Source organism: Callorhinus ursinus, unplaced genomic scaffold (genome assembly GCF_003265705.2).
Source record: "Callorhinus ursinus isolate GAN/ISIS: 27379988/994484 unplaced genomic scaffold, GSC_fseal_2.0 scaffold4, whole genome shotgun sequence".
NCBI classification, from domain to species: Eukaryota; Metazoa; Chordata; class Mammalia; order Carnivora; family Otariidae; genus Callorhinus; species Callorhinus ursinus.
The window spans coordinates 153,900,404-153,921,286 of NW_027397066.1; the positions used below are offsets into that span (position 1 = coordinate 153,900,404).

The 20,883-nt window shown below is 51.8% G+C and overlaps 1 protein-coding gene across 8 annotated transcripts in view; it reads right to left on the minus strand.

The window, feature by feature from the left end:
• Positions 1-207: 207 nt before the first annotated feature.
• The window catches only part of SCARA3 (scavenger receptor class A member 3), a 53,761-nt gene continuing 33,085 nt past the window's right edge, over positions 208-20,883 (minus strand). For 5 of the 8 annotated variants that reach the window (XM_073892558.1, XM_073892559.1, XM_073892557.1 and 2 more), the window contains one exon: positions 3,454-6,514. In XM_073892558.1, the coding sequence (XP_073748659.1) occupies positions 6,063-6,514 (452 nt within the window). In that variant the 3' untranslated portion in view covers positions 3,454-6,062. Of the gene's footprint in view, positions 2,901-3,453; positions 6,515-20,883 lie in introns of those variants that run through there. The other 3 variants (XM_073892561.1, XR_012378101.1, XM_073892560.1) reach the window with 3 other exon arrangements.

A 20,883-nucleotide genomic window follows, 5' to 3' on the forward strand; every position in this document is an offset into this window, starting at 1 on the left:
ATGGAGGGCCCAGCGGGGCAGAAGCATGACCTGCTCCAGTTCCATGTCCGTGAAGGAACTCCACCATGGAGTCCACCCAATCATCCCACTATGAAGTGGGCGGATCCATCTCCCACAGTGTTTGCACAGAACAGTGTACCGGTTCAGAGTGTTTGCTACACGCTTGATGGTTCCAGCTCCCCCCCGCCACCCCACTCCACCGACACCTGGGCCCAGCTCTTGGGCTTCCCAGCAGCACCTAAAATGGTCTGGATACTATGAAGGGTCACATTAGTAGTAGGGGCCATTTGATGAGAGAAAGGGACTAGGAGGTACTTTCTGGGGAATGTGCATCAGGAGGTGCTCAATGGTTGTGACCAACAGCAAAGGGGCCCAAGAAGTAGAGTTGTAGCACAACCAGAGATGTGAGAAGTTGCGGGGACCAGGACCCGAGAGGCCTGAGTTCTAGTCCTAGGTGGTGACAAACTCTTCACCTCTAGCAGTCTTTGCTTTCTGTCTTGGCAAGTAGAGAGGCTGAGCCTGGTGATGCACCAGCTCACTCTTGGATCTAAGAATGCAGAGAATGTGGGAGTGGGAGTTGCAGGGGCTGGAGTTCTGGCTGGTCATCTGCAGAGGACAGTGGTGGGTGCCACGGCCATTCGGGAAGCTCTGGATCTGTATAATGACCCTCGTGACAATGGCTGCTAGTAGCATAATCACCACCGCCACGTATTCTACGGACTGGATTGTGTCTACACAAAATCTACATGCTGAAGTCCTAACCCCCCATGTGACTGTATCTGGAGATAGGATACTAGGAGGTAACTGGGGTTAAATGAGATCATAAGAGTGGGGTCCTAATCTGTTAGGACCGTGGCCTTATAAGAAAAGGAAAAGCGTGCTCTCTCTCACTCCTTTTCTCTCCTCCCAGACACTTCTCTCCCCACCCCCGACCCTGGAACCAGATGACACAGCAAGCCAGGAAGATCTGGCATCTTGCCCTTGGACTTCCTAGCCTCCAGAACCCTGAGAAAATACATTTGTATTGGTTGAGCCACCCAGCCTGTGGTACTTTGTTATGGCAGCCTGAGCTGACTAATGTACCAGGCAACTGGCCAAGTGCATTGTTAAAAAGAAAATCACGGGCCCCAAATGGCAGTACTTGGGCCAGGCCAGGTCATCAAACCTGGGCTTCATACCTAACCTAACTGCAGTTTCACTCTCCCCTGCAAATGTAGGTCTCAACCTGTCAATCAGGAATTTTCTGATAAGCGCCAATGAGATCATCTGTGGACATGGGTCTTCTCCCTTCCCCAAAGGAAGATGAGGTAATCTGCATCATAAAACCCCCTGCTATTCCCACCATGGGAAGGTGATTGTGCCTGCAATGACCCTTTCTTTTCTTTTGCTTATAATTTTTTGCCCCCCCATAAAAACTCTCCATTTTGTACAATTCCTCCAAGTGCCCCTCTATTTGCCAGACGGGGTGCTGCCTGATTCATGAATCATTTAAGGAAGCCCATTAGATCTTCCGATTTAGTCAGCTGGATGTTGTTGTTGTTGTTGTTGTTTCACGGTATCCTCTTACTTAATCCCCTCAATGACTTCAAGAGGTAGGTACAATTATAACAGCCATTTTACAGGAAGGGGACAGAAGCTCGGAGAGGGTAACTCGCCTAAGGCTGAGTTTCAATAGAGGTACATCTAAAAACTCATTATCTGTGTGACTTTGGGAAGTTAATCTCTCCAAACCTCAGTTTTCCCATGTGTAAAGTGGGAATAATAATAGTACATATAGACAGAAGAGCTACACTATAAATTGTAGTGAGGATTAGATGTGTAAAGTCTTTAAAGATTTTTTTTTTAATTTATTTGAGAGAGAGAGAATGAGAGATAGAGAGCACGAGAGGGAAGAGGGTCAGAGGGAGAAGCAGAGTCCCCGCCGAGCAGGGAGCCCGATGTGGGACTCGATCCCGGGACTCCAGGATCATGACCTGAGCCGAAGGCAGTCGCTTAACCAACTGAGCCACCCAGGCGCCCTGTAAAGTCTTTAGAATGGTCTTCTGTTGCATAGTAAATCCTCCACTGGTGTGTGTTATTATTAATGTCGTTATGATTCTCTTCTTCCTTTATTGCCAACCACAGAGTTCATGGCCAGCTTTGCTCAGCGTCAGTCTTGCTCTCGTGTCTCTAATTTTACCACGTGACCCCCTCTCTGTGTACCCCCCTCCAAACCACACGGCCAGGGAGGCTGGGGACAGTTGTCCAGGACACATGAGTTTTTCTTACCTGTTTGCGTCTATGCTCTCGAATCGCTCGGTTTTTGATCCTTGGAGCCTTGTCTCTCATTCTGTGGATCCCAGCTCATCCCTTGGAATGGATCGCAGATCTACCTTTCCCAGACTTTGACTCCAGGACATTGGCTTGCCCTCGGGCTGGGGCTCCCCCAGCTCCCGGGACCCCTGGCTCATGCTGGGGAGCATGGCCCCCGCCAGCCATGCCGTCAACCCCACCCTGGACAGTGATTGTCTGGAATTTCCTGGAGGTGTTCTTGGGGACCCGGGCTGTAAAATGACCCCACTGGATGGTCCCCACTGCCTCCTTCAAGGCCCACAGACTCCGCTACAACCTGGGTGACGCCTTCCCCGGCCCCCTCAGCCTCACCTGTAACTCTTGTCCCCAGGGCCCCCTTCTTCTCCCACCCTTGGCCTGCCTCATGTGCGGCTTGAGGTGGAGACCTATCGTTCACTCTGTGCCACCCTCCCCTCCTAGAGGCGACCCCCACGGCACAAGGCCTCTGTGCTAAACATTATTTCTAGGTGTGTCTGTGAGGATGTTTCCAGAAGAGATTCGCAACTGAATGGGCAGATTGAGTAAAGAAGATCAGCTTCGCTAAAGCGGGTAGGTATCAACCATCCCATCTGCAGAGGGCGAGAGAGTAAAACAAAAAGGTGAAGAAAGGGAGAATTCTATCTCCGCCTGGCTGTGTGAGCTAGGACATGGGTCTTCTCCTGCCTTGGACTGGAATTTACACTACGGACCCTCCTGGTTCCCTGGTCTTTGGACTCAGACTAGAACTACACCATCGGTGCTCCCGGATCGACAGCCTGCCCACACAAGATCATGGGACTTCTCAGTCTCTGTATCTCCCTCTGTCCGCCCGCCTCCCGACCCCGATATACACACACACACACACACACACATATGTATACAGTAGTCTGCCCTTATCCGCAGTTTTGCTTTCCAAGTTTATAGTTACCACTGTCAACCACAGTCCGGAAGCTGATGATCCTCCTTCTGACCCACGGGCAGAAGGTCAACAGTAGCCCAACATGTAGGTCCTAATGCCTACATCCGTCACCTCACTTCATCCTATCACATGGGCATTTTATCATCTCACATCCCTACAAGAAGGGTGAGTACAGTACAATACGATATTTTGAGAGAGAGAAAAAGAGACCACATTCACAGAACTTTTATTACAGGGTATTGTTATAATTGTTCTATTTATTATTGTTGTTGTTAACCTCTTAACTGTGCCTAATTTATAAATTAAACTTTATCATAGGTATGTATATTTGGGGAAAAAAGTATAATATATATATAGGGTCTAGTACTATGTGTGGTTTCAGGCATCCACTGGGGGTCTTGGAACATATCCTTCACAGATAACGGGGGACTACTGTTTAGTCTATTGGTTTTGTTTCTCTGGTGAAAATACAAAAATACAAAAGTACAAAATACAAAAGCAAAACAGGGCCTAGGACTTCGCCTAGGCCATGTTTTACCAGCAAATGAATACACTATCTTACCATACTGAATATTTGTGTCTCCCCCAAATTTATATGTTGAAACCCTAACCCCCCGTGGGATGGTATTAGGACGTGGAACTTTTGGAAGGTGTTTAGGTCTTGAGGGTGGAGCCCTCACAAATGGGATTAGGGCCTTTATAAAAGGGGCCCCAGAGAGCTTCCTCCCCCTTCCTGCCATGTGAGGGCAGGGTGAGAATATGGCCAGCTGTGAGCCAGGAAGCAGGGCCTCACCAGACCCTAAAATCTGCCAGCACCTTGAGCGTGGACTTTTGGCGTCCAGAACCTCGAGAAAGAAATGTCTGCTGTTTATAAGTCAGGCTGTGGTGTTCTGTGATAGCGGCCCAAATGGACTGAGATGTTAGCCTGGTCCATCAGCCTGGCTGATTCACAGGGGACCCAGCTGTGGATCCTGGAGAGCCAGGCCTTCGGGGGGAAGGTCTAGCCTGGTCTCTTCCTCCTTTTCTCTTTTATCTGCCAGTCTTAGAAGCAGCAGAGGGAAGCCTCGGGAAGGTATCACTCAGATGTCCAGGACCCATTTTAGCCTGCTGCAAGAATAAAAAAGCTCACCTTGTTTCTCACTGGGCTCCTGCTCGTTGTGGGGAATTCCCCCACATTGCTCTTGGTGCCTGGCCCCAACAGGACCACCGTGAATTCCTGGCAGAGCTCAGTGTTTCTAGATGGAGGGTAAGGGGGTGAGACCCAAACTCCACAGTGAGTATCTAGGAGACCCCTTGTCCACTGGTTTCCCTTCAAGGACCGGTGAGGCATTATGACCCTGGTTGGGCCGAAAGGACCAGAAGACACCTCCCTCCTGGAAAGAGCTCTTTACTGAGTCAGTAATACTACGTCACATGATATCATATGTAGACAGGATTACACGGCAGTGGGGGTGGGCGGGAGTGCAAACCAGTTGCACACCTATTACGAGAGGGGAGGTGGCATGAAGGCTTTCGGAAGGCGGAAAGGGGCTGGTGTCTGAGTCGGGCCGGGGAGGAGACAGCTCCATGCCCCGGCCCAGGAGTGGTCGGAGTCTGTTGTACACAAAGGAGGGCAGCTCTACAACCAGTTTAGCCTGTGGGCTGCCTTCACCTTGCCAGGGGAGCTTCCCAGGGCTCCTTTGTGCCCGTGTGCGCAGGAAGCTGGAGGTGGTGAGGGGTGATGTCAAAGTGAGCCTCTTGTACACGTTCAGGCCCTTCTGTCTTCACGTCCAGTCTTGCTGCCCATGCAGAGAGGCCTCGGGCCATTCTGAGTCATGGTAGGGTGAGGTCAGCGGGCACCTGTGGGCAGGAGAGCTGGGTGCAGGAGGGGAGAGCTGTTGTTACCCGGCTTGGCCTCCATCAGCCGCCACAGAGGGGTCCCGTCCCAGGAGTGGGGCAGGCTGGCCTGGTGCAGAGCAAGGGAGCCAACTCCACAGACGGCCCGCTGACCCCGGCCTCTTCACACGTGCTTCTGTCCCCCCACCCCACCTTCCTCCAGTGTCCCAGCTGCCGGGCACCACTCTGGGAGAATGTTCCAGGGCCTAGATAGCCTTCCCATGCAGATGAGACTCCTCCTTGGATTTCTTCTGGGATGCTCCTGGGAGAAGGAGGCAAGGATGACGTGAGGAATTTTCTGGAGACATGAAAAAATGCTGAACTCATGGGAGCATGGTGCGCAGAGCCCGGGGACGGCGGCGCAGGTGGAGTCCCTCTGGCCCAGGTGAGGCAGGGGCAGCTGCCGGGACTCCGTTCCCACAGTTAGGAGGAGAATGTTTTTGGTCGCCAAATCCCCCTTGTCCCTAGAGTTTGAACCACATCCCCTGCAAAGGTTTTCCTGGGTCTTTTCAAGCGCTGGGAGCCACAGGGAACTGCTGGCCAGGTTGGTTCTGAAGACGCTGGAAAGCTGAGTTGGTCAAGAACTCAGAAATAGATTCAAGACCTTCCCCCCAAGGTAGCCACCTCCTTGGCAGGCTCCGTCACAGGAGAGGGGCCATCTCCCCCTGCCCTCTCCTCCTGCCCAGCCAGGGAAGCCCGGTTGCCCACCCCCCCACCCACCCCCCGGCCAGCAGAGAAACGTGTGTGCGTGTCCGCGTGCGCGCGCGCGCGTGGTTGAGGGGCTGCTGTCTATGGTACAGTCAGTACTGTGGAGCCCGGAGGTGCAGGGACAGGCCAGGGGGAGGCCCCTTTGGGATCATAGGACCACAGCTGTCTGTAGGTGTGGCTTTCTGGGGGGCTCGCTCTGCCCTGAGGCCCTTCCAGCCATCCTGTGTAGCAATGTCTGGGACTGGGGCCCTTAGTAGCGGCTCTGGCTTCCTGGTGGGCCTGGGGGCCCTGGGGGTCCAGGGGGCCCCTGGATCCCTGGCTCACCCTTAAGCCCCATGGGCCCCCGCTGGCCCGGGGACCCTGTCTTCCCAGCAATCCCTGGTTTTCCCTGAGGCCCTGAGGGTCCCGGAGACCCTGGGGGCCCCTCTGGCCCTGGGGGCCCCACGTCCCCCTTGGGGCCTGGCTGTCCTCTTGAGCCTCCACTTCCAAAGCTTCCCTTTGCGCCTTTGAGGCCTGGGAAACCTCGAAGGCCAACTGGCCCCCTTTCTCCCACAGGTCCTGGGTCTCCAGGCTGCCCCTGAGGCCCCTGGGGTCCCGGGGGGCCGAAGCTACCAGGGTCTCCTTTTGGTCCTCTGCTGCCAATGGGTCCCTTCGTGCCCATGTCTCCTTTGGGTCCTCTTGGTCCTGGAGGGCCGGGAGCACCTAGGGCCAGAGAAAAGGGGGGAGAAGTCAGTGCACGAGGGGCAGGTCCCCTGAGGCTTTCCCATGAAGCAGGTGTGGTGCCCAGGCCACAGGGACGAGCCCGAGGGTTAGCCAGACACCAGGGCCAGGTCTGCCAACTGACAGAGCGCGGGCCGATCCCGTGACTTCTCTAGGTCAGCCAGACCACCTGTGCAGTGGGGGCGAGAAGCCTCACCTACAGGCTAGCCGGGATTCGGAGACAAGGCGTGTAAACGTGCTTGAGGCCTGGTGCACAGTGAGAATTCATTGTTCCGATTTTAGGGCTCAGTTTGGGAACTGAGAGAGCTGGGCAGCTCTGGGAAATGGCCAAGACTGTCCAGGTCTGGAGGCCGGCCTGGCCTTCTATACCTTCTCGTGGTCTTTGATAACCCCCCTTCCCCACGGACCTCACACCTTGGGCTCTGCGCATGACTCTCAGGGGACTAGACAGAGATGGAGTCAGGTGACATGGGGCAGAAAACCAAAAAAGTGAGGCACGAGAGACAGACCCTTCCCAGGAATAAGTGCATGGGCACAACAGCCCAGAGAAAGGACAGCTCTTCCAGGAGGCCCACCCTGACTACCCCAGCCTATTCTCGGAGCTCCTGAGGCTACTACTTGCTGAATCGTGCAGGTGATGCGTAGAAAAAGTCACAGTATAGCGAAAGCAAACCCAAGGGTTTGCCTATCTGGTAGACCCTGCTAGACTATGGAACCCCAGGAAAAGAGTGAGGGTCATGGCTCACATCCCCCACCCTGGGCATGGCGCCTGGCATGTGGCAGAGAACTCCCCCACAGCTGTGGCCCCCTGCTCCCACCCGGCTCTGGCCTAGCACCTGGGGGAGATGCCCAGATAAAGATGTGGTCTGTCCTTAAAGGGCCCAGGTTAGCTCCCAAGCCAGGGGTCAGTTGACCGTAATATCCTTCTGACTATGTGGATCTGAGAGTCAGCACCTCCCAGAGTTGTACCAACCCTGAGGACACAAAGCAGAGTGTGGCCATCACTCTGTCCAAGGCATTTCTCAATGCCCAGAGCGTGGAGGAAAGAGGACCCTCTGGCTTCATGAGGATCATGCAGCAAAGGCCCAGCAAAGACCTGGCTTTCTTCAGTGGTCTCTGCAAAGGATGCTGGGTAGGGTTGGTGGGAGCAGTGGGCCCCAGGGCTGGCCTGGGGAATGAATTCTCATGCCCAGACTCAGCTCTCCCTGAGAATTCTGCTGCTACATCATTCCTCTTGCAAAAGACTTCCAGCATTTTTGAGCAAGGTAGGAGCCAGTCCAGTTCCTGCATTTCACAGAGGAGGCAGCGAACGCCCAGAGAGGCAAAGCAGTATCCTCAGGGGCCCCTGAGCAGAAACTAGAGCCCAGGTGGGCCTCTTGGGGAGGAGGGATTCTGCAGCTGGGAGCTGGGAGCTGGGAGGCCTGCCAATGGCCGTGACCCAGGTCTGCGATGCCAGGGCCTCCTCCCCAGCTAATGAAAAAGCAACTGCTGTGAATCCTGGCTAATGCTACCCACTGCCCACCCTCACTACCCACCCCACCCCCCATGCTCCCCACCCCTGCTGCTCCCTGCGTGTCTGCTTCCCAGAGTGTTTCTGTGGAACACAGAGTGTCAGTGACACCATCCTCTTTAAGATCTAAATTGGGATCTAAACTGGAAACTGGAGCCCAGACAGAGTCAGCCCCACGAGGGCCAATAAAAACCTTCCAGCCATTCCCTGCCCCTGCCTGCCCATGCCCACTTCCCCCCACACAGGGGGATGTGGCCCTGTGTGGACTCAGCTCACGTGGCCGGCCAACTGCACAGGAGGGGATTCCGTCACCCGGCTGGCGGGGGCAGGGGTGGGGCTGGAGGGCTCTGGAGGGGACCTGGCCTGGGAGCAGCCAGAAGGCAGGACCTGCTTTTCAGTCTGCAGAGGGCCTCCCCCAGCCCCTCACCCCGCCCTGCAGCCTTCAGCGAGGCAGCCCAAACAACCTGGGACAGGGAGGGGCCCATGCGGGGACCTCTCCCCCCGCCCCCCGCCCGCCGCAGCCTGGCAGGACATGCTAGGAGCTGGCAAAGTCATGGCACCGGTCGGTCTTCACCCCAGCTCTGGCCTCGGCACCTGGGCCAGCAGAGCCATCAGAGGTGGAGAGGCCCCTGGAGGCTGGGTGGGCAGATGGGACTCAGAGGGCCCTGGAGCGATGCTGGGTGCCTTCCCGCCCACTCTGGAGCTCGGCTCTCATCTATAAAATTGAGAGTCGCACTTGGCAGTTCCGAAGGGCCCCTGAGCTGCGCCACTACCCCTCCTCCTGCTTCTGTCCCTGCTCCCTGGCCTGCTTCCCTGGGCTCAGCCTCTGCCTGCTCCAGGAACACAGCTCCCTGGTTCTTCACCCTCTCTCCTTACAACCACGGCTGTGCCTTCCATCCTCGTTCCCTGGATGGAGCGGTCCACACTCCCCATTTTCAGCAGAATCTCAGGAAAAGCGCGAGAAGTCCCCTCTCAACGAGGGCGCCCTGTCTGAGCAGCCTCCTGGTCCGGCAGGAGCCCCCTCACTCTCTCCCCAGGACCCCATCCTTCCCTCGCCACTGTCTTCATCAGGTGCCCGCTCCTCTCTTGCTCAAGGGGCACAGCAGCTGGCTGCCAGGACTTCTCAGGGTCTCTACACCAGTAGTGAGGGAGAAAAGGCAGAGGGTAAAGGCCCCCTCTTCTGCCCGTCCCCCCAGCCCTCGAAGCCTCCTCTTCCTGGGGGAGCTCCTGGCGGCTTCCCTGGATGGGGAAGGCTGGGCGCCCATGTGCCCGGGGAGAAGGTGTGTGCCCACCTCGTTGCCCCAGGAGGTGGCAGCCCCCAGCCTGAGGGGGAAGGAGGACTTCAGGGAAAAGAGCCACCTCCCTTCTCCACACCCCCAGTCGTGGCTGCCCCCACTGACCCCATCTCTGAGGACACAGAAGGTTGTCCTAGACAGTTCCCTTGAAGACATCAGGTGGGGTGGCCACGTCTGGGGCTACTTACCAGGCCTCCCTCGCTGTCCACGTCCGGGACCAGTAGATGGAGCCTGGCCCGTGTCGGTGTGCCTGTGCCTGCGACACCCAGCCCCCCCCCCCCCCCCCCGCTCACTCTCTAACTTCTCTGTGACCTGCCTTCTCTTGGAGAAGGGAAGGACAATGAGAGCAGCGAACATGTGTCTACCGAGTCTCTCCTGTGTCGGCGCTGCACACAGAGCTTGCTGTCCCGTTCTAAGATGAGGAGTGGGGGTGCGGGGGCTGGCAGCTTGCCCAACGTCATCAACAGGAAGGGGTAGAGACAGGACTCAAAGCCAGGCCTGCAGCTCTGAAACCCATGCTCCTTCCCCCGACGCTGCTGCCTCTGGTCCTCATCACGCTGTGGCTGGGGCTCCTGGCCCTTTCCCCAGCCCCTCCCTGCCTCCCCCTGCCAGGGCCTTCTGCCTGGTGCTGCCCAGAGGAGACAGACGGTCCACACGGAGCAGGGAAGGGGAACCTGAAGGTGAGCCGAGCCTCAACCGGTCCCTGCTGGGCCGGCCGTGAATCATGCAGTCAGAGGGGAGGGCCGGCGGGACCTGGGTCTAGCCTGGGAGGAAGTAAACAACCGTAGTTTTGTGGTTAGCTTAGGAGCCAGGAATGTGGACAGAGGCTGACCGAGGCACTCTGCAGGACAGGGTGCCCTTGATGCAGCCCATAATCAGATCCTGGTATCAGTAGGGCTAAGGGCAAAGGAGGGGAGGGCTGGATCCTGCTCTGGGCAGCGGGGGGACATTTAAGGCAAAGGAGGAAACTGAGCGGCAGAGGCGGAGGTGCAGAGTTGGGGGAGAGGCACGGAGCACCCTGGAGTTCTGGGGAGGCCCATAATTACTCAGGAAGCCAGAGACTGTAATTAGGCCATCCCGGCCCATTAGGGTAGAGCCACAACTGACTGCATGTCTGGGACAAGTAGGTGGTCTGCTCCTGGTCCGCACTGGGAACCCAGAGGGTGTGTGTGTGTGTGTGTGTGTGTGTGTGTGTGTGTGTGTGTGCAGAAGCACCAAGTCTGTCAGCACCCAACACGGCCCAACCATGGGTGGGGTAGCATGTGGGCAGGAGGGGCTCACAGTCCTTCTCATGGTCCAAAGCAGCAGGCCAGCTTACAAGGACAGAAAGAAGTAGAAACAGAAGGGGCGCCTCTTGGAAGACTGGTGCCATGGAAGGCACGCTGGCCTGGCCTTTGGGGGACCCAGGTTTGGGCCCCAGCTCTGGTATTAACAAAGCAGATAGCTGCGTAAGTGTCTGTCCCTCCTTGCACTTCAGGCTTCCCTCTATTCACTGAAAATGTTGACCTGAGTCAGGGACTGTCGGTACAGGTGGCTGTTACCCAAGGAACACAGGAAAAATGACGATGCACTTGTATTCTGTGGCACACGAGACTGCAGCTGACCAAAGTTCCCACGGAGAACAATCCGAATCATCAGATCAGATCAAGTAGCAAGACATCCTTCTGATGGCTTGGGAGAGAGACCAAAGGCCAAAATCACAGGGAGAAGGGAGACCCCTTAAAGCCTGGCTTTCCTTGCCACGTTTCTTCTCGAGGCATTTGTCAATTAGTGATTAGTGCGGACCGAGCGGCTGAGAAGCCACACAGAAGGCTGCAGCTGTCAGACTGAGAAGCTGAGCAAGGCTTCCAGCAGCTTCCCTGGGGCTGGAGTTCAGGGCTGCCAAGATGCAGGAGGGTACGAGGCTGCGAGTACATTTGCTATAAGGACCACAGGGCAGAGGAGTCGAACAGAACAGTCAGCTTCATTCAGCAGCGCTGGGGAGACAATAATTGGAGTTCAAGACCGACAAGGTGGTAGCGCCCTAGTAAACAGTCCTCCAGGACCATGCATTGTAAGTACGAGTGTGTCGGAAACAGGCCAAGTGTCGGGCCGCCGGGGTGGTTCAGTTGGTTAGATGTCCGACTCTTGATTTCAGCTCAGGTCGTGATCTCTGGGTGGTGACACTGAGCCCCGAGTTGGGCTCTTCGCTGGGCGTGGAGCCTGCTTAAGATTCTCTCTCTCCCTCTGCCCCTCCCCACTTGAGCACACACACTCTCCCTCTCTCTTAAAAAAAAAAAAAAAAGCCAAGTGTCACCTTCCTTGCCCACCCTCAGCTTCTAGCCTCGTTTATGCTTTCATTATGCACTCACCGAGCAAATGTTTCCTGAGTGCCTTCCAAGGCCAGGCACTCTGCTGGGTTTTTGGTGAGTGAGACAAGGAGCCCATCACCAACCGAATTAGATTTGGAATCATCCCTGAAATTAGGACACCATTTTATAGTTTACAAAAACCTGTTCATACCCATTGTTGACAATGATACTCATGGGATATATGTAAGGCAGGTATTAATGTTCTTATTTGTGGATGAGGGAAACTGAATTGAAAGTAGCCAAGAGCCTTGTCCAAGGTCACCTGGCTAATAAGCAATGATGGTTTCCTGTCTCCAGTTCCCAAGTAACAGCCCTAGCCCAGACACTGTCTATCACAGACACAGAAATCATCCTACAGAGTAGGAAGAGAGAACTATCCTATGGGAGGCACAAAGACTATGGAAGCATCACAGGCTTTCTGTTGAGCAAATGGAGCTAGAAGAGGTCTCAAGGATCAGCTGGTCTTATCCTTTCACTTACAGATGAAGAACAAAAACAAAAAACAGAGGCTTAGGAAGATTAAGTGATTCTGTCTACAGACTCAGAGCAAATTAGAAGTCAGACTTCTCTCCCATGTCATTTAAGAGTCCAGCCCTTCAGTCAGCACTTGGCACCTTCCACACTGGCTGTGGTCCCTGCTGTCCCACCCCTGGTATTCTAGAGAGCAGCTCAGCTCCAGGCAGGGGGAGACCTCATGGCCAGCTCCAACATGTGAGGCTGGTGGCCCCTGTCTGTGCAGGAAAGAATGAGAAACAAGTGCCTGTAGGAAAGGATGTACATTTGGTACCTGAAATTCTCTCTCCGATGAGAAAGCTTTTACCCGTGCCGCTTTACCAACCAAGACGAATGTAGACAGACGTGCAGGGGTTGAGCCAAGAGTCGGGCATGGCTGAAACAAATGTCCCACCTTGCTCACCAGCTAAGATGAGGTCCTTTGATGACAACTCTGCCATCATTAGCACAAAAGCAAATATAAATTCCCATGGCTCTTGTTGGGTGGTACTTAGAATGAGGTTCCTCTCCAACACTTTGAGTATCATCTTTCCCTTTTTCACTCTCTGCGTCGCACCCCTACACCGAGGCAGGACCTGAGTGGAAAGTCGTTTCTGGTGCCTGCAAGCTCATGCTCTCAGTGTCTCCTCTTCAGGCTGGACCCTGGACACGTGCATCTCAGAGCCGCGGAAAAGGGTCAGGACTTAAAATCATAGTGTGACCTTGAGTTAATGCCTTGACCTTCCCCAGTCTCAGGTCACCTTTCTGTAAAATAAAGACACCAACTCCTTGGTGTTGCCTCGTCTACTATACAAAGGTGGTTGTGAGGCCAAAATGAAACAAAGCATGTGAAGGGACTTTGTCATTGGGAAAGCTTTATATTTCACTTGTTCTCGGGCTCAGTGCAACAAAAATACAAAATTACCAGAGAATGAACCATAAGAACTATCTAGTAATGCCTTTACTGGGAAAATGAATCCTAGAGATATGTATGCTAGACGAAATACTGAGGGAAGGTTTCAGTTACCCAAGAAACACTCAGTACCTAGGTTTGCTGCAAAAATGTGACAACAGGCAAACAAGACCTACCCCCACCCAACACCACCAATTTAGATTAAATAAAAAATTAACCCTAGTGACAGTAGAAATGCTCACTGATATAAAATAAAGGCAATACAGGTTTGAGACTAGGTTAAAGCAAAATAGAGAATCAGAGAGGTTCGTTCCAAGTCTGTGCTCTGTGGAGAGAACAGAGCTGTTTGGGATCGTGGGGCCCTCCCTCCTTCCTCCTTGGAGCTCCCCAGGTTATCAGGCCCAGATGTCTGGCCCCCCAAATGTAAACCATAAATTCTGGAACTGCCAGGTCTCAGTGGCTACCTAATTCTATTATTTAGAGCCAAGACTGGTTATATTTTCAGGTTGAACATTCTTTCCACAAAGACACACGCTTTCTCGGGAAGGGTCCAGGGAATCTGGGTATAGCCATCCAGATTCCTAGGATAAAAGAATCCCAATTAGGAGTCTTTTGGACTATTTTCCAAGAGAAAAACTGTTGGGAATACTGCTGTGAAAGAGTAGAATGAAAAAGTAATAGTATTTGTTTGGGATTGAGTTGTGTCCCCTCAAAATTCGTATTCTGAAGTCCTAACTCCCAGTACCTTGGAATATGACCTTCCTTGGAGACAGAGTCCTCATAGAATCAATTTTAAATGTGGCCACTAGGTAACGCCGAATCCAGTATGCCTGGTGTCTTTATGAAAAGGGGAAACTGGATACAGAGACAGACCCGCACAGAGAGAAAATGACAAGACCCAGGGAGAAGCCGGCCACATACAATTCAAGGCCCGGAACAGAGTCTCACGGCCCTCAGGAGGAACCAATCCTGCCGACACCCCGGTCTCAGACTTCTGGCCTCCAGAGTTGTGAGACAATACATTTCTGTTCTTTAAGCCCCCTGGTCTGTAGTACTTTGCACCAGCAACCTGAGCAGATGAATACGGTGTTTATTTCACAATGAAGTTCTCATAAGCAGAAGCCATAGAGCATTTCAAGTGAACTGAAGGAGTGGTCCAGGGAACCCCCATTCGATATGGAATCTAGGGGTAAGCTGGGGATGGAGGTAACCCAGGGGAAGAGGAGGCCAGCCCCTGGTTAGGGAAATTGATGGGGAGTAGACAGCAACGCCGCCGAATGGCCTGCCCACCAAGGCAAGGAGCACATTGCATTTGCTCAGGTGCTTTTAGAGGGACAAGGTTTTATGTGACTTTGGAGAAGGCCATTCGAGGCAGCTTGCAACTTTGGACCTGAACTGCCTTGAATTTGAATCCTGTGTCCATTCCTTGATAGCTGTGTGAGCTTGGCTAGACCTCATGTGGTACCCAGTTCTTCACTGCAGGCTTTTTGGGTTTCCAGGATCCTGGGAATGAAAGGAGGTAATGTGTATGCCATACGGTTTCTGCAGGGTCTTTGTATGTATCGCTCCCTCCACCTGGAACTCTTCTGCTCATCCATGCTGACCCTGTTATGCTTGACTTATTCCTCCTTCTTTCTCAGGTCTGATAGTTAATTTCATGAGTCAACTTGACTCGGCCATGGGGTGCCCAGATATTTGGTCAAACATTATTCCAGGTATGCCTGTGAGGGTGTTTTTGGATGAGATTAATATTTGAATCAGTAGACTGAGTCAATCCACAATGCGGGTGGGCCTCGTTCAATCAGTTGAAGGCCTTATTAGAACAAAAAGGCTAAGAAGGAACTCCTCCTGCCTGACTGCTTCAAACTGGGACATCAGCTCTTTCTTGCCTTTGGGTCTGAACTGAAACATTGGCTCTTCCTGGGTCTTGAGCCTGCCAGCCTTCAGACTGCAACTACAAGTTGCAGACCCAGCTTTCCTGGGTCTCACACTTTTGGACTCAGATTGTAATTAAACCATTGGCTCTCCCAGGTCTCCTGCTTGCTGACTCACCCTGAAGATCTTCGGCTTTCCTGGCTTCTATACCATGTGAGCCAACTCCTTCAATTCCTTATAGTAAATCAATCTCTCTTTTCGGAGATCCTAATGGACACGGGATATATATATATATCCTGTTGGTTGGTTCTGTTTCTCTGGAGAACCCTGACTAATACAGACTTGGGTACCAAGAGTCATTCTAAAGGAACAGAATTTTAAAGATGAGTTTTCTAAATTGATCTGGGGTTTCTGGAATTGACTCTCTAAGATTTAAAGATGCTAGTGACCTTATTTCTAAGTAGTAAAGACAGCCTAAGAGTCTGTCTATTATCACGTGATAATAGAGGTATGAAAAGTACTGGAGACTCCTCATCAACCACTTAGGAGAGGCAAGGATCTGGGTGACCAGGTGTATGATACTTTCGAATACTTTTTGTCAAAATAATGAATATAATGAGGATTGGTTGCTCCTAATGTTACTGGACAAAGTCGGGAAAGAAAAGGTTGAGCTTAGGATTCAAATTTCCAGTTCAAGTGTCACATAAATGACCTGCAAGCTTCTCTGTCTGCCCTTATCCCCTGTAGATATGGGGATGGGATTGCTGAAAATCTAACATACCTCACCCTGTGACTGGCTGAGCTGCAATGCCGATTGAATTCCCAGCTTCCCGGGGTGTCTGCTGTTAAAGTAAAGGCATTGACTGGGAAGGAATGGGATCCTGAAAGTTGGAATGGGGATATGTGGGAAGACCCTGATGGATCTGGGGACACTGGACCCCTAAATTATGATGAGTCATCTTAGAGAGTGGAAACAGTTTCTCCACCCCCAGTAAAAGTGACTTCTCAGAGCACCCGGGTGGCTCAGTCAGTTAAGCATCTGACTCTTGATTTTAGCTCAGGTCATGATCTCAGGGTTGCGGGATTGAGCCCCACAGTGGGCTGCATACTCAGCGGGAGTCTGCTTGAGATTCTCCCTCTCCCTCTGCCTCTCCCCCCTGCACTCTCTCTTTCTCTAAAATAATAAAAAAATAAATCTTTTTTTAAAAAATGACCTCTCAACCCCTGTCTGAAGCCTGCATTGCCTGAGGAGAGGGCGGTGGCCTCCCCCACTGCCAAGCAAGACAATGCTGATGCTCCTGAGGACCCACCTCCACCGCCCCTCTTTGCTTCTAGACCTATAACTAGACTCAGTTCTCAGCAGGACCCTAAAGGTGAGGTACAGAGTATGACCCATGAGGTGGTGTGCTATACTCCAAAAGAACTACTTGAGTTTTCTAATTCATGCAGATAGAAATTGGGGAGTATTTGTGGAAAGGGATACTAGAGGGGTGGGATAATGGTGGCAGAAACATAATGTTGGATCGGGCAGAATTTATTGATAGGGGCTGACTAAGCAGAGATTTTCTTTTTTTTTTTTTTTTAAGATTTTATTTATTTATTTCAGAGAGAGAATGAGAGATAGAAAGCACAAGAGGGAAGAGGGTCAGAGGGAGAAGCAGACTCCCTGCTGAGCAGGGAGCCCGATGTGGGACTCGATCCCGGGACTCCAGGATCATGACCTGAGCCGAAGGCAGTCGCTTAACCAACTGAGCCACCCAGGCACCCTAAGCAGAGATTTTCTATGTAATGGTGCATCTTGAGGAGTTAGAAAGGGTCTAACAGTGTGTTTGGTTGGTTGGCTGAAGCATGGGCCAAAAGGTGACCCACAATGAGTGAGAGAGAAGTGCTGGATCTGCCTTGATTTCATGTAAAGAAAGGGATTCAAAGACAGGGAAGGTGGGATGTTGGAGTGGGTTTGTCATCCGAGACCCCCTCACCTGCCCTGGGAAGGTCCAGAAGACATGCCTTTCACCACGACTGTGAGAAATAAATCTGTGAGGAGAGTCTTAGAATCCTTGAAGAGCTCTGTGATCACTGTAGGCCAGACCTTGCAGGGAGAGCTGCAGTCACTCAACTGGGAAACCTAACCACAATGAGAATAATTGGGTCCTGGGGTGGCAGATACCTAATGGTGGCACTCAACTGCCTAAGGCAAGGAGAGCATGGATACCATAATAGCAGAGTCAATGCAGTGATGGGGATAGGCTGACACGCACAGACCCGTGGCGTTGGTTAGTTGGTCATAGTGTGCCTAGAAGTGAAATAGATAAGAAGCCTACAAAATTCTTACTTGTTCTGAACAAGCAGAGAAGTTCTAGGTCAAGTGAACAAAAATCTAATCTGAATTATAAAAACAGTCATGGCTTCTCCTCGGACTTGAGCCTGTTTACAAACCCAGAATGACTTAAATGAAAGGGAAGCTGGGCACCCTTGAGAAAGGACCCCAGTATACACCAAATATTTATACTGTTAATCTTCCCAGCCTTCCCCAAAAGGACCTACAGCTTTCTACCAGGATAACTGTACACTGGGGAAAAGTAATCATCCCTTTCGGGGACTGTTAGACACTGGCTCTGAGCGGACACCGATTCCAGGAGACCCAAACACCACTGCGGTCCTCCAGTCAGAGTAGGGGCTTATGGAGGTCAGGTAATCAATGGGGTTTTAACTGAGGTCCATCTCACAGGAGGCCCAGTGGGTCCCTGAATCCACCCTGTAGTTGTTTTCCCAGTTCTGGAATGCATAACTGGAACAGACATACTAAGAAGCTGGCAGAATCTCACATTGGTTCCCTGATCTGTTGAGTAAGGGGTATTATGGTGGAAAAGGCCAAGAGGCACTGACTCTATCTAGGAAAATAGTTAACTGAATGCAATCCTGCATTCCTGGAGGGACTACAGAGATTAGTGCCCCCACCAAGAACTTGAAATTTGCCAATTTGGCCAGTGCAGAGGACAGGTGGACCTTGGCGAATGACAGTGGATTTTCCTAAGCTGAACCAGGTTGGGATTCCAACTGTAGCTGCTGTACCAGAGGCAGCTTCATTGCGTGAGAAAATTAACACATCCCCCGGATGCAGCTATTTATTTGGGAAATGCTTTTTTGTCCATACCTGTTCATAAGGCCCACCACAAGCAGTTTGCTTCCAGCTGGCAAGACCAGCAATACACCGTCACTGTCCTGCCTCAGGGGATCTCAATGCTCCAGCTCTATGTCATACTTCAGTTCATAGGGAACTTGTTCTCCTCTGCACTACATTGATGATATTATACTGATTGAACCTAGCGAGCAAGTAAGTAGTAGCTCGCTCTTTGTGAGACATTTATGTGTCAGAGCAGGGGACATAAATACGACAAAAATTCAAGGGTCTTTGGGGCGCCTGGGTGGCTCAGTCGTTAAGTGTCTGCCTTCGGCTCAGGTCATGATCTCAGGTTCCTGGGATGGAGCCCTGCATTGGGCTCCCTGCTGAGCAGGGAGCCCCCTTCTCCCTCTCTCCACTCAAGCTCTCTCTCTCTCTCTGTCTCTCTCAAATAAATTTAAAAAAAAAATTCAAGGGCCTTTTACCTCAGTGAAATTTTTAGTGGTCCAGTGATGTGGGCATGTTGAGATATCCCTTCTAAGGTGAAGAATAACCTGTTCCATTTGGGCCCCTCCTACAATTAAAAAAGAGGCACACCTAGTGGGCCTCTTTGGATTTTGGAGGCAACATACACATTCCTCACTTGGGTGTGCTACTCCAGCCCATTTACTGAGTGATCTCAAAGCATGCTGGTTTTGAGTGGGACCCAGGACAAGAGAAGGCTCTGAAACAGGTCCAGACTGCTGGTTAAGCTGCTTTGCCACTTGGGCCATATGATCCAGCAGACCCAATGGTGCTTAAAGTGGTGGTGGCAGATAGGGATGTTTAGGGCATTTGGCAGATCCCTATAAGTGAACTGCACTATAGACCCTTAGGATTTTGGAGCAAAGCCATGCCATCCTCTGTGGATCACTACCCTCCTTTTGAGAAACAGCTCTTGGGCTATTATAGGGCTTGGGTAGAGACTAGATGCTAGCCAAGGACCATCTAGTTACCATGAGACCTGAGCTGCCCATCTTGAACTGGGTACTTTCTGACCCACCAAGTTATAAAGCTGGGCATAGAGAGCCACATTCCATAATCCAATGGAAGTGGTATATATGTAATCAGGCCTGAGTAGGCCCTGAATGCACAAGTAAGTTACAGGATAAAGTGGCCCAAATACCCATGGTCCCCACTCCTACTATACTACCTCCTCTCCTAGCCTGCACCTACGGTATTATGGGGAGTTACCAATGACCAGCTGACAGAGGAAGAGAAGATTCTGACCTAGTTTACAATTGGTTCTGCATGATATGCAGGCATCACTTGAAAGTGGACAGGTGCTACATTACAACTTGAAGGGACTTCCCTGAAGGACAGTGGTGACTGAACACCTTCCCAATGGGCAGAACTTCTGGCAGTGTACCTGGCCATCGTGCTTGCTCGGAAGAAGAAATTATCAGATGTGTGATTATAACCTGCTTCATGGGCTGTGGCCAATGGTTTGGCTGGATGGTCAGGGACTTAGAAGAAACACAATTGGAAAACTGGTCACAAGAAATTTTGGGGAAGAGGTATGTGGCGAGTCCTCTCTGTAGGGGCAAAAAAAATGTGAAGACATTTGTGTCCTCTGTGAATGTTCTCCAAAAGGTGAGCTCAGCAGAGGAGGATTCTAATAGTCAAGTAGATATAGCATGACTTATTCTGTGGGATACCAGTCAGCCTTCTGTCACCCCTGTCACCACCCAGTGGGCTCATGAACAAAGTGGCCACGATGACAGGGATGGATTTTGTGCATGGGGTCAGCGACATGGACTTCCAGTCACCAAGGCCAACCTGGCTATGGCTACTGCCAAGTGCCTAATCTTCAACTGCAGAGACCACCAACAAATCCCCAGTATATGGCACCATTCCACAGGGTGATCAGCCAGCTACCTGGTGGCAGGTTAATTACACTGGACCACTTCCATCATGGAAGGGGCAATGTTTTGTTCCTGATGGATTAGAAACTTACTCTGGATATGCATTTGCCTTCCCTGCATGAAGTGCTTGTGCCAAAAAATACCATGCAGAATGCATTATCCACCATCGTGGTATTCCATGGTATTCCAGTGTAGCATTGCTTCTGATCAAGGAAATCACTTCACAGCAAATGAAGTTCAACAATGGGCCCATGATCATGGAATTCCCTGGTGTTACCATGGTCCCCACAATCTTGAAACAGCTGGCTTGACAGAAGATTGAAATGGCCTTTGAAGACCCAGTTCCAGGGCTATAGCTAGGTGGCCATATCTTGCAGGGCTGTATATGGTCTGAATCAGTATCCAGTATATATGGTGCTGTTCCTCTGATAGCCAGGATTCACTGGAACTGGGATCAAGGGGTGGAGATGGGAAAGACACCACCCACTATCACCCCTAGTGACCCACTAGCAAAATGTTTGCTTCTTATTCCCACAATCTCATGCTCTGCTGGCTTAGAGATCTTTGTTCCAAAGGAAGGAATGTTTCTGCCAGGAGATACAACAATGACTCCATTGAACTGGAAGTTAAGACTGCTGCCTAGTCACTTTGGGCTTCTCACGCCTCTGAATTAATAGGCAAAGAAGAAGTTATTGTGCTGACTGAGGTGACTGATCCTGACTACCAAGGAGAAACTGGACCACTACTCTAAAACGGAGGTAAGGGAGAGCATGTCTGGAATTCAGAAGATCCCGAAGAGTGTCTCTCGGTGCTACCATGCCCTGAAATAAATTCAGTGGAAAACTACAATGGCCCGATCTAATCTAAGAAGGACCCTAGATTGGGAATGA